The following is a 13245-nucleotide window of genomic DNA, read 5'->3' as shown; positions in this document are numbered from 1 at the left end:
ATCTAGTATATTTATCCTTTTATATGTCATTAATTTTATTTGATGTGTACATGTAAAATGCTGTATTTTAACCATCATGATGTATTTTACATTGTAAATGACCTGCAATTCAGCTTCAGCTGCCAGAACGTCATGTGAATAAACCCTTGTTGAATTGAATTGAATTGATACTTTTCGCGCGACAAAGTCCGGCCCGAGAATTTTTTTTTTAAAGAGGGGCGTATTTAACTTTTCACCCTAAGATTTCTTCAAAAAGGGGGTGTTTTCTCCCCCCCCCCCTCTCCCTCTCTCTCTCTCTCTCTCTTTGGACTCCTGACAATTTGAAAAGGGGGTTATAAAATATCTTGAATATCATAGATAGGGGGTTACATTGAGCAGTGTTCCGGATTTAGGGGGGAGGGGGGGGGGGTCTCCAAGGCAGGAAAAGCCCGCGAAGGGGGGGGGGGGGTCAGAAATGTTGGCAGCCCTGAGATAGGGGGTGCTTTCAAAGGGAGGGAACAAGCATACGTGTACCCTAAGTAACACTGAGTGGGTGGCCGGGGGCTGGTTATCCAAGTTGTGTGGTACCTAGTCAATCGCCCCTGTATATAATACGGGGCCTCTAGAGTGGATTTGCGAGAATTGTGAGCCAAGATGGATGTTCTATTGTATGTATGATCATGTCCCATCAGAGGCTGGAGGTTCATCATAGTCCTTCATGTGCATGGAATAATTTGTTTCCTGAAATCTTGTTTTGAACTGGTGAGATAAATATATGATTCCATGTATCAACTAGATCTACACTGTATTTTAATTTGTAATTGTTATAAATGTACTTGTTTGTCTTTTGTCATGAAAACTACCAGCATCCACTATATATTCCCCTAATCTTTTAAAAAATATATCCGATTGAATTCACCATGATAGTTACCTGTTCTTCCGTTTAGTTGTTGTTGAACTACTATATTTTAATGTTAGATATATAACCTTATTTCATGTTATCTTGTACTTTACTTTAAATATGACAATTCTTAGTCTGGGCTATTGCCATGTCCATTTTTAAAAAATAAAACCGAAATTGAATTGAATTCAATTGCATCTAGCTAAGCCTTTCAAGTCGGACATAAAGTTTCATTCTGTCCCACCAATATCTACATCTGGACCAGGAAGCGAGTGGCGATTCAGTCACCAGCACTATCAGCCCTGAAAACTATTATTTCTCTGAACCCACTTACATTACACAAACTTTCTTGAGATGTTTAAACTTGCTGGGGTGATATATGATATTGAGCACAATCACATAGTGTTGCATTTTTCTCCTCAATAATGTTCTAACTTGATACTGAATGAAAAGCACGAGCAAAGTCAGTGGCGAATAAATTATTTGATATTTTGATTATATATGTTGGTGTGAAAAGAGATTTGTTGGCTTTAAATTATTATCGATAAAGGATATAAGCTCTCGCAAATCACTTTGCTGACATACCAAGGTCATGTCGATTATGGAACTCCCTCCCAACCTTGATTTTTCCCCTTGCATTTAATTACATGGCCAGATTCATGAAAGATGTCAATGAGTATAGTTTAATTCAATAATTTTGTACATTTAATTTCCTTTTCCTTTTTAAATCACCTGATTCGAAATTAAATATAACTAGGGTATTATTAACGGGTCGCTTTTCATCAGCTTTGATGGTAACATAGGTCCTGCAATCTATTGTTTGAAAAAAAATAAGAATTCAAGAATAGTATTTTAGTTTACCTTTTACAAGATTGATAGTGTAAGATCCATCGCAGGAATTGCCTGCGTTATCTGTAGCCGTACACGAGACAACACACGGCCCTGCTCCTGCGGGGTATGTCCCAGGCTCAGGAGTACAGATAACATCACGTAGTCCACTGCCCTCGTCGGTGGCTGTCATCGCAAAAATGTTGATCTCACGGTAATTTTCACCAGCAGCAAGATTTATTGTGATATCTTCTTGCGCTTCGAAGGCGGGGCATGTTTTATCTGTAAATAAAAGGCGCATAATTGTTTTTTACTTATCGATGCCATACACATCGTATATGTATCTCTCATGAACTTGTAAGAAATTCAAGTAGTGCACTGATCAAAAACGAAATTCTTTTTCATAAACTCTCACACTAAGGTATAATAAGGAAAGGCCTTTAAGTGGTTCAGGAATTATCTCAAAATAAAACACAATTTGTATCTGTAAAATAGGAAAATCGTAATTCCTCTACACTTCCGGTTAACGGTGGAGCTTCCCAGGTCATCTTCTTTGAATTATGCTACGGTCACAAAAGTTCGTACGAACGATCATTTCGTACGAATCTCCCTGTTTTTCCATTGTCTTCCCGAATTTCCATTGTCTGAAAATCGTTCATACGGCGTTCGTAGCAGTTCGTAAAGGCATTTGTGACCGAGGCTTTACTTAAGGGCATTCAAAAATCCTTGAGTATTATTTCATTTATATTTTTTGCAGATGACTCCAACCTTTTCATCTCTCACTCCCAGTCTAATACAAACACACTTCTTAGCATTAAGTACCATGGAAATCACATAGACTCCTAGAGCTATATTTTATTGGATTTTGCGCTACATCAAAGCAATTATATTGTATTATTAGACTATTTACAGAAGCAACAGATCGGATCAAGGTAAACAAACTTTACATGCAGAAAACTAATTATAGGCCTATGCGGTTTAGCAACAGAATCACTAGTCTTCCAGATAACATTTTATTCGATAATACTGTTCGTCAAAATGTTTCTACAACTCAATTCTTAGGGGTCCGTCACATCTTGGAATCCGCAGTACCATAATATATATGTAAAACCTTCTCATGAACCACCGGAGCTATTAATAAACTTTAATACCTCCTTTCTTCTGCTCTCCTCACTGTATATCATACCTTGATATACCATATATAAATTATTGAACACTGGCATGGGGCTGTGCGGGACGAGCACATTTAAGCAGGATACTTCTGCTACAGAACAAAATCTTAAGGATTGTTTTTCATGTAAACTACAGATCTCATATGGATACATTTTGTTTAAATACAAACTTTCAAGGTGAAGAATACCTATTGTTTTTTTAACTAGGCCAACTCGCGTATAAAATCAGGTAAAAATGACCTTCCTCCATTTTTACCGATATGTTTCACAAGAAAAACACTGTACATAATTATTCAATGTAATGTAACTAGGCAAGGTAATGATAATCACTAATTGCTATTAACAACAAAAATAACGCGTTATTTTTCTCTCATAAAAATGTAAGAATCTCCTGGACCGACCTACTTCAAACGTAATAATAGGTCACTTTTTTTTTTTTTTTTTGGGGGGGGGGGGGGGGGGGGGGGTTGGTATTTTGAACACGTGCATAACGATCCCATATTCACTCTTGTCCCCGATCTTCACGTTCCAGTCTCACACTCTGTGATTCTCTCGCTCTCTCTCCCTCCCCCCCCCCCCTCTCTCTCTCTCTATCCCTCTCTCTATCTCTCTCCTTATGTTATTATACATGTAATTGGCATACCGTATATTTGTATTTCCATTTTGACCACTTCTTTCTATCATTATGGAACTAAGTTTTAGGGTTTACGCCACATTAGCATTGCTTCTTTAGCAAGCTCCTCGGTTTTACTGTATACATTTGGATCAACAGTGTTTCGTTATCCTTTTCAGCTCTTCAATATTTCTATTTTGTCTTTTATACAATCTTATTTCATTATTTTATGTCATTAATTAATTCGTATGCACTTTGTACATGTTGAAATATCTTCATCTTGAAACAGAAATGTATACAAAATCAAATCAAATCAAATCAAATCAAATCAAATCAAAAATGTATATCAATCCGTTTGACTATTTTACTTGAATATTAATATCTTTATATCAATATCATACTTTGGTCTAAGCTTGAATAGCAAGTGAAAGCAATCATAAAGTAAACTCCAATTATATTATTAATTATACACCTATAGCTCGGTGTATAATGCTCGGCGTTTTTAGAGTGCGCTGGCATGCACGAGCGACGGAACAGGCGACGATAAGAAACATCGGAACGTAATGATAGTGATGACAAGTTATGCATAAACTGTATCACTCATGTCATTTATCAGTTTGACTGTTTAAAATGATTACCTCTATCCAAACTTTTTTCAGAAGATTTTCCATTTCAAATGTCAATTTCACTCGTAATACGATGCGGTTTTCTGGTCAAATTTGCTACATTATTTTCCTATTAATACTAATCTCTAATCACCGGATTTTGATTTTATAATTCCTACTCTGTATGGGCCTAAAGCTTTAATTTTTATAGCCTGCCCGTCAGTTTCACTGTTGACATTTGAATCAACAGTGTTTCGTTATCATTTTCAGTTCTTCAAAATTTCTATTTTGTCTTCTATACAATCTTATTTCATTGTTTTATGTCATTATTGAATTCATATGTACTTTGTACATGTAAAAACAAATTCATATTAAAACAGAAATGTATACAAAATCAAATCAAATCAAAAATGTATATCAATCCGTTTGACTATGTAACTTGAATATTCATATCTTTATATCAATATCATACTTTGGTCTAAGCTTGAATAGCAAGTGAAAGCAATCATAAAGTAAACATCGATCAGGACTTTTTTAAACTCTCATATCGCTGGTTGAACATCTCCAAACAGGCCATACATCGTGAGAACAAAACTGGCCTCTATAAATCGGCAGGGATTAATATGTCAACTTACCTTCGCAAGAACTCAAAGTTGTCCATGATGGGTCGCCTTCACCTCCGTTAGTTTCTTTACAGTCAATGGGGGTTGAGTCAACTGCTTCGTATCCAGGCTCACATGTGAGAGTTGCTGTGGTTCCGGCAGTGGCAGGATCGTTATCAGCCGCGTAGGCTCCATTAACTACAACACCGATGTCGCCACATGTTTTTTCTGTTTAAAAAAAACCCATTCAATTGAAACTTTTAGTAACGTTATAAATTGATCATCCTATCATGTTGGTATATTCGATAATATTAACAGCAATAGTAATGAATGTTTCTTCTAAAGTACTTTACAAGTTAGCCGACCAAAGAGCTTACAGTATCATTAGTCCGGTCACTGGATTCAATGCCGATTCTGCACTTTACAATCTACACTCCAATTATATTATTAATTATACACCTATAGCTCGGTGTATAATGCTCGGCGTTTTTAGAGTGCGCTGGCATGCACGAGCGACGGAACAGGCGACGATAAGAAACATCGGAACGTAATGATAGTGATGACAAGTTATGCATAAACTGTATCACTCATGTCATTTATCAGTTTGACTGTTTAAAATGATTACCTCTGTCCAAACTTTTTTCAGAAGATTTTCCATTTCAAATGTCAATTTCACTCGTAATACGATGCGGTTTTCTGGTCAAATTTGCTACATTATTTTCCTATTAATACTAATCTCTAATCACCGGATTTTGATTTTATAATTCCTACTCTGTATGGGCCTAAAGCATTAATTTTTATAGCCTGCCCGTCAGTTTCACTGTTGACATTTGAATCAACAGTGTTTCGTTATCATTTTCAGTTCTTCAAAATTTCTATTTTGTCTTCTATACAATCTTATTTCATTGTTTTATGTCATTATTGAATTCATATGTACTTTGTACATGTAAAAACAAATTCATATTAAAACAGAAATGTATACAAAATCAAATCAAATCAAAAATGTATATCAATCCGTTTGACTATGTAACTTGAATATTCATATCTTTATATCAATATCATACTTTGGTCTAAGCTTGAATAGCAAGTGAAAGCAATCATAAAGTAAACATCGATCAGGACTTTTTTAAACTCTCATATCGCTGGTTGAACATCTCCAAACAGGCCATACATCGTGAGAACAAAACTGGCCTCTATAAATCGGCAGGGATTAATATGTCAACTTACCTTCGCAAGAACTCAAAGTTGTCCATGATGGGTCGCCTTCACCTCCGTTAGTTTCTTTACAGTCAATGGGGGTTGAGTCAGCTGCTTCGTATCCAGGCTCACATGTGAGAGTTGCTGTGGTTCCGGCAGTGGCAGGATCGTTATCAGCCGCGTAGGCTCCATTAACTACAACACCGATGTCGCCACATGTTTTTTCTGTTTAAAAAAAACCCATTCAATTGTAACTTTTAGTAACGTTATAAATTGATCATCCTATCATGTTGGTATATTCGATAATATTAACAGCAATAGTAATGAATGTTTCTTCTAAAGTACTTTACAAGTTAGCCGACCAAAGAGCTTACAGTATCATTAGTCCGGTCACTGGATTCAATGCCGATTCTGCACTTTACAATCTACACTCCAATTATATTATTAATTATACACCTATAGCTCGGTGTATAATGCTCGGCGTTTTTAGAGTGCGCTGGCATGCACGAGCGACGGAACAGGCGACGATAAGAAACATCGGAACGTAATGATAGTGATGACAAGTTATGCATAAACTGTATCACTCATGTCATTTATCAGTTTGACTGTTTAAAATGATTACCTCTATCCAAACTTTTTTCAGAAGATTTTCCATTTCAAATGTCAATTTCACTCGTAATACGATGCGGTTTTCTGGTCAAATTTGCTACATTATTTTCCTATTAATACTAATCTCTAATCACCGGATTTTGATTTTATAATTCCTACTCTGTATGGGCCTAAAGCTTTAATTTTTATAGCCTGCCCGTCAGTTTCACTGTTGACATTTGAATCAACAGTGTTTCGTTATCATTTTCAGTTCTTCAAAATTTCTATTTTGTCTTCTATACAATCTTATTTCATTGTTTTATGTCATTATTGAATTCATATGTACTTTGTACATGTAAAAACAAATTCATATTAAAACAGAAATGTATACAAAATCAAATCAAATCAAAAATGTATATCAATCCGTTTGACTATGTAACTTGAATATTCATATCTTTATATCAATATCATACTTTGGTCTAAGCTTGAATAGCAAGTGAAAGCAATCATAAAGTAAACATCGATCAGGACTTTTTTAAACTCTCATATCGCTGGTTGAACATCTCCAAACAGGCCATACATCGTGAGAACAAAACTGGCCTCTATAAATCGGCAGGGATTAATATGTCAACTTACCTTCGCAAGAACTCAAAGTTGTCCATGATGGGTCGCCTTCACCTCCGTTAGTTTCTTTACAGTCAATGGGGGTTGAGTCAGCTGCTTCGTATCCAGGCTCACATGTGAGAGTTGCTGTGGTTCCGGCAGTGGCAGGATCGTTATCAGCCGCGTAGGCTCCATTAACTACAACACCGATGTCGCCACATGTTTTTTCTGTTTAAAAAAAACCCATTCAATTGTAACTTTTAGTAACGTTATAAATTGATCATCCTATCATGTTGGTATATTCGATAATATTAACAGCAATAGTAATGAATGTTTCTTCTAAAGTACTTTACAAGTTAGCCGACCAAAGAGCTTACAGTATCATTAGTCCGGTCACTGGATTCAATGCCGATTCTGCACTTTACAATCTACACTCCAATTATATTATTAATTATACACCTATAGCTCGGTGTATAATGCTCGGCGTTTTTAGAGTGCGCTGGCATGCACGAGCGACGGAACAGGCGACGATAAGAAACATCGGAACGTAATGATAGTGATGACAAGTTATGCATAAACTGTATCACTCATGTCATTTATCAGTTTGACTGTTTAAAATGATTACCTCTATCCAAACTTTTTTCAGAAGATTTTCCATTTCAAATGTCAATTTCACTCGTAATACGATGCGGTTTTCTGGTCAAATTTGCTACATTATTTTCCTATTAATACTAATCTCTAATCACCGGATTTTGATTTTATAATTCCTACTCTGTATGGGCCTAAAGCATTAATTTTTATAGCCTGCCCGTCAGTTTCACTGTTGACATTTGAATCAACAGTGTTTCGTTATCATTTTCAGTTCTTCAAAATTTCTATTTTGTCTTCTATACAATCTTATTTCATTGTTTTATGTCATTATTGAATTCATATGTACTTTGTACATGTAAAAACAAATTCATATTAAAACAGAAATGTATACAAAATCAAATCAAATCAAAAATGTATATCAATCCGTTTGACTATGTAACTTGAATATTCATATCTTTATATCAATATCATACTTTGGTCTAAGCTTGAATAGCAAGTGAAAGCAATCATAAAGTAAACATCGATCAGGACTTTTTTAAACTCTCATATCGCTGGTTGAACATCTCCAAACAGGCCATACATCGTGAGAACAAAACTGGCCTCTATAAATCGGCAGGGATTAATATGTCAACTTACCTTCGCAAGAACTCAAAGTTGTCCATGATGGGTCGCCTTCACCTCCGTTAGTTTCTTTACAGTCAATGGGGGTTGAGTCAGCTGCTTCGTATCCAGGCTCACATGTGAGAGTTGCTGTGGTTCCGGCAGTGGCAGGATCGTTATCAGCCGCGTAGGCTCCATTAACTACAACACCGATGTCGCCACATGTTTTTTCTGTTTAAAAAAAACCCATTCAATTGTAACTTTTAGTAACGTTATAAATTGATCATCCTATCATGTTGGTATATTCGATAATATTAACAGCAATAGTAATGAATGTTTCTTCTAAAGTACTTTACAAGTTAGCCGACCAAAGAGCTTACAGTATCATTAGTCCGGTCACTGGATTCAATGCCGATTCTGCACTTTACAATCTACACTCCAATTATATTATTAATTATACACCTATAGCTCGGTGTATAATGCTCGGCGTTTTTAGAGTGCGCTGGCATGCACGAGCGACGGGACAGGCGACGATAAGAAACATCGGAACGTAATGATAGTGATGACAAGTTATGCATAAACTGTATCACTCATGTCATTTATCAGTTTGACTGTTTAAAATGATTACCTCTATCCAAACTTTTTTCAGAAGATTTTCCATTTCAAATGTCAATTTCACTCGTAATACGATGCGGTTTTCTGGTCAAATTTGCTACATTATTTTCCTATTAATACTAATCTCTAATCACCGGATTTTGATTTTATAATTCCTACTCTGTATGGGCCTAAAGCATTAATTTTTATAGCCTGCCCGTCAGTTTCACTGTTGACATTTGAATCAACAGTGTTTCGTTATCATTTTCAGTTCTTCAAAATTTCTATTTTGTCTTCTATACAATCTTATTTCATTGTTTTATGTCATTATTGAATTCATATGTACTTTGTACATGTAAAAACAAATTCATATTAAAACAGAAATGTATACAAAATCAAATCAAATCAAAAATGTATATCAATCCGTTTGACTATGTAACTTGAATATTCATATCTTTATATCAATATCATACTTTGGTCTAAGCTTGAATAGCAAGTGAAAGCAATCATAAAGTAAACATCGATCAGGACTTTTTTAAACTCTCATATCGCTGGTTGAACATCTCCAAACAGGCCATACATCGTGAGAACAAAACTGGCCTCTATAAATCGGCAGGGATTAATATGTCAACTTACCTTCGCAAGAACTCAAAGTTGTCCATGATGGGTCGCCTTCACCTCCGTTAGTTTCTTTACAGTCAATGGGGGTTGAGTCAGCTGCTTCGTATCCAGGCTCACATGTGAGAGTTGCTGTGGTTCCGGCAGTGGCAGGATCGTTATCAGCCGCGTAGGCTCCATTAACTACAACACCGATGTCGCCACATGTTTTTTCTGTTTAAAAAAAACCCATTCAATTGTAACTTTTAGTAACGTTATAAATTGATCATCCTATCATGTTGGTATATTCGATAATATTAACAGCAATAGTAATGAATGTTTCTTCTAAAGTACTTTACAAGTTAGCCGACCAAAGAGCTTACAGTATCATTAGTCCGGTCACTGGATTCAATGCCGATTCTGCACTTTACAATCTACACTCCAATTATATTATTAATTATACACCTATAGCTCGGTGTATAATGCTCGGCGTTTTTAGAGTGCGCTGGCATGCACGAGCGACGGGACAGGCGACGATAAGAAACATCGGAACGTAATGATAGTGATGACAAGTTATGCATAAACTGTATCACTCATGTCATTTATCAGTTTGACTGTTTAAAATGATTACCTCTATCCAAACTTTTTTCAGAAGATTTTCCATTTCAAATGTCAATTTCACTCGTAATACGATGCGGTTTTCTGGTCAAATTTGCTACATTATTTTCCTATTAATACTAATCTCTAATCACCGGATTTTGATTTTATAATTCCTACTCTGTATGGGCCTAAAGCATTAATTTTTATAGCCTGCCCGTCAGTTTCACTGTTGACATTTGAATCAACAGTGTTTCGTTATCATTTTCAGTTCTTCAAAATTTCTATTTTGTCTTCTATACAATCTTATTTCATTGTTTTATGTCATTATTGAATTCATATGTACTTTGTACATGTAAAAACAAATTCATATTAAAACAGAAATGTATACAAAATCAAATCAAATCAAAAATGTATATCAATCCGTTTGACTATGTAACTTGAATATTCATATCTTTATATCAATATCATACTTTGGTCTAAGCTTGAATAGCAAGTGAAAGCAATCATAAAGTAAACATCGATCAGGACTTTTTTAAACTCTCATATCGCTGGTTGAACATCTCCAAACAGGCCATACATCGTGAGAACAAAACTGGCCTCTATAAATCGGCAGGGATTAATATGTCAACTTACCTTCGCAAGAACTCAAAGTTGTCCATGATGGGTCGCCTTCACCTCCGTCAGTTGCTTCACAGTCAATGGGGCTTGAGTCAACTGCTTCGTATCCAGCATCACACGAAAGAGTTGCCTGGGTTCCCGGAGTGGCAGGAATGGTATCAGCCGCGTAGGCTCCATTAACTACAACATCGATGTCGCCACATGTTTTTTCTGTATAAAAAAAACAAACATTCAATTGTAACTTTCAGTAACGTTATAAATTGATCATCCTATCGTGTTGGTATATTCGATAATATTAACAGCAATAGTAATGAAGTACTTTACAAGTTACAAGTTTAACTTTACAAGTTAGCCGACCAAAGAGCTTACAGTATCATTAGTCCGGTCACTGGATTTAATGCCGATTCTGCACTTTACAATGCACAATCTACACTCCAATGGGGAGCATTATACACCTATAGCTAGGTGTATATTGATCTAAGGGTGCGCTGGCACGAGGGAGGGAAAAGGCGTAGATAAGAAACATCGGTACGTAATGAGGGTGAAGACAAGGTATGCATAAACTGAAGCACTTAAGTAATTAATCAGTTTGACTTTTAAAATGATTACCTCTGTCCATACTTTAAAAAAAAGATTTTCCATTTCACATTTCAATTCTACTCGTTATACGATTCAGTTTTCTGGTCAAATTTGCAAATTTTGGGACATAGTAGCTTAAACAAGCACTTTCAACAGTCTACTAGAGTTTTCAATATCAATAAATTAGGCTCAATTTACAAATATCTTACAATCATTGTATCAAACTCTGACTTTCTCTTAATTTTCTTTTTAGATCTTAACCTAATCTTAGCCCATTGCCTTATTATTTTATTGAATGACTGATCACTCATCTATATACCGTTTTTATCATAAGTTTTTCTTTAAGACTTGGAATGCTCTGAAACAGTGCTCATTTCTTAAACTTGTGATTTGTACATTTTCCCTATGGTTTTCATGCCTGAATTGACAAACTTTATCTTCAAAAGCGCCCTTTTCTGCTAAATCTATCTTTACTGATGACTTTTGTAATATATAGACATTTCCTTCTTTGAACAGTGTTGACATCGCTGCTATATCAGAATCTTGGTTTACAATAGACCAGCTGGGTTGTCTTTACAAAATTACGGGCTATGACCTTCTTTTCAGACGAAAATCATAGCATACCCTGTACCGAACAGTTTCAGTAAAATACTGTGACAGATTACATCATTAGGGGTAGTAAAGAATAAAGGAGGTGCCAAATGTGTCATCCACATAACAAAGTTTCAACATTGATGTACTGTCTAGCTTTGTCAACTGTGTTATAGCAAGGACACATTATTGACACGTAGATGCTCGGCCAGTTGTAAATATGGCTTTACATATCTTATCGTAGGAATAGAGAAGCTACTTACGGATACATGTTGGTGCCGTCTGCCACGTTTCGTCATCTTGACAGCTAATGTCTCCTGGCCCATCCCTCCTGTAGCCATCATCGCAATCATACCATGCAGTACTACCAGGAACAGAGGGCGTGGCGCTTGGTTTTCCCACTCCGTTCTCTACAACAGGTGCGTCGCCACATGATAAGACTACAATGTACATTGAGTAAATAAGAAAAACAGGAATATTATGATTTAGTAGTGTGCATGCACATCATACACACAAATTTGATTTGTCATGACGTAATTTTCTAATGGTCATATTACAAAACAACGTTTTCTCTCCAAAGATAAATTGTTTTGAACGATCACGCCTCTGCTCTTAAAACCGCTTTCTCTTAAAGATACTATTTCCTTTTTGCAGCCAATATCAAATGTTGTAGAACTTTGCTGGAATTATGAATATGTCATGTATGTCCTACCTGTGAAATTTAAACATTAGCAGTGTGCTAGTATTCAAATTATGCATGGAAACCTGTTTACCTTCTAGACTTCAACTCTCAGAGACTTCTGATCAGTGACTGACTGACTTTTTTATTTGGTAATAACATAAAATGAGCTGTTACAGTACATGCGCATTTGTCTACATTAATAACCTACTACTTGTAATGGCCAACCTTAAACTGAGTGAATCTTTGTGCAGCACAAAACGTAGGACCATTCGGTAAAAGGGTTTGAAAATCAGACTTTTACGTGTACTTAGGTTATTGCAATCACTTAAGTCGGTTCGACATCTAATGGTCATCATTTCCCCCTTAAAGCCATTTTCAAGCCCTTTCGTTTCTAAGGAAGTTCTAAATTAGTATTGTCTTTCAAATGCCGTTGGAATTTAACCTTTGTAATTTTTTGGCCTGTAAATGGGACATATAGTACCTTTAACAAACACTTTCAACAGTCTACTGGAGTTAATACAATCAATAAATTAGGCTAAATTTACCAATATCTTACAATCACTGGAGACTATTAAGTTGAGTATTTTGTTATTTTTGTTTAAGGTCTTTCTACATAAATGTGTTACCACTGAATGAACATCATATACGTGATTTACAACATGGCCATGATTCTCGTCAAAGTTCATTTTGATCTAGACAAAATTA

At 35.8% G+C, this 13245-nt stretch overlaps 1 protein-coding gene across 2 annotated transcripts in view; it reads right to left on the bottom strand.

Moving 5' to 3' along the window:
* The window catches only part of LOC115918750 (CUB and sushi domain-containing protein 1-like), a 41869-nt gene that overhangs the window by 14609 nt on the left and 14015 nt on the right, over positions 1-13245 (bottom strand). Inside the window, exons 5-12 of one of the 2 annotated variants that reach the window (XM_030989354.1) lie at positions 12122-12298; positions 10704-10898; positions 9510-9704; positions 8316-8510; positions 7122-7316; positions 5928-6122; positions 4734-4928; positions 1742-1990 (exon numbers count right to left, since the gene is read on the bottom strand). In XM_030989354.1, coding sequence (XP_030845214.1) covers positions 1742-1990; positions 4734-4928; positions 5928-6122; positions 7122-7316; positions 8316-8510; positions 9510-9704; positions 10704-10898; positions 12122-12298 — 1596 coding nt within the window. The remainder of the gene's footprint in view (positions 1-1741; positions 1991-4733; positions 4929-5927; positions 6123-7121; positions 7317-8315; positions 8511-9509; positions 9705-10703; positions 10899-12121; positions 12299-13245) is intronic. The other variant, XM_030989361.1, reaches the window with a different exon arrangement.

This window comes from Strongylocentrotus purpuratus, unplaced genomic scaffold (genome assembly GCF_000002235.5).
Source record: "Strongylocentrotus purpuratus isolate Spur 01 unplaced genomic scaffold, Spur_5.0 spur5_contig_842, whole genome shotgun sequence".
Lineage (NCBI taxonomy): Eukaryota > Metazoa > Echinodermata > Echinoidea > Camarodonta > Strongylocentrotidae > Strongylocentrotus > Strongylocentrotus purpuratus.
Note: the sequence above shows the minus strand (reverse complement) of the source record. Positions and strands in the feature narration are given on the sequence as shown.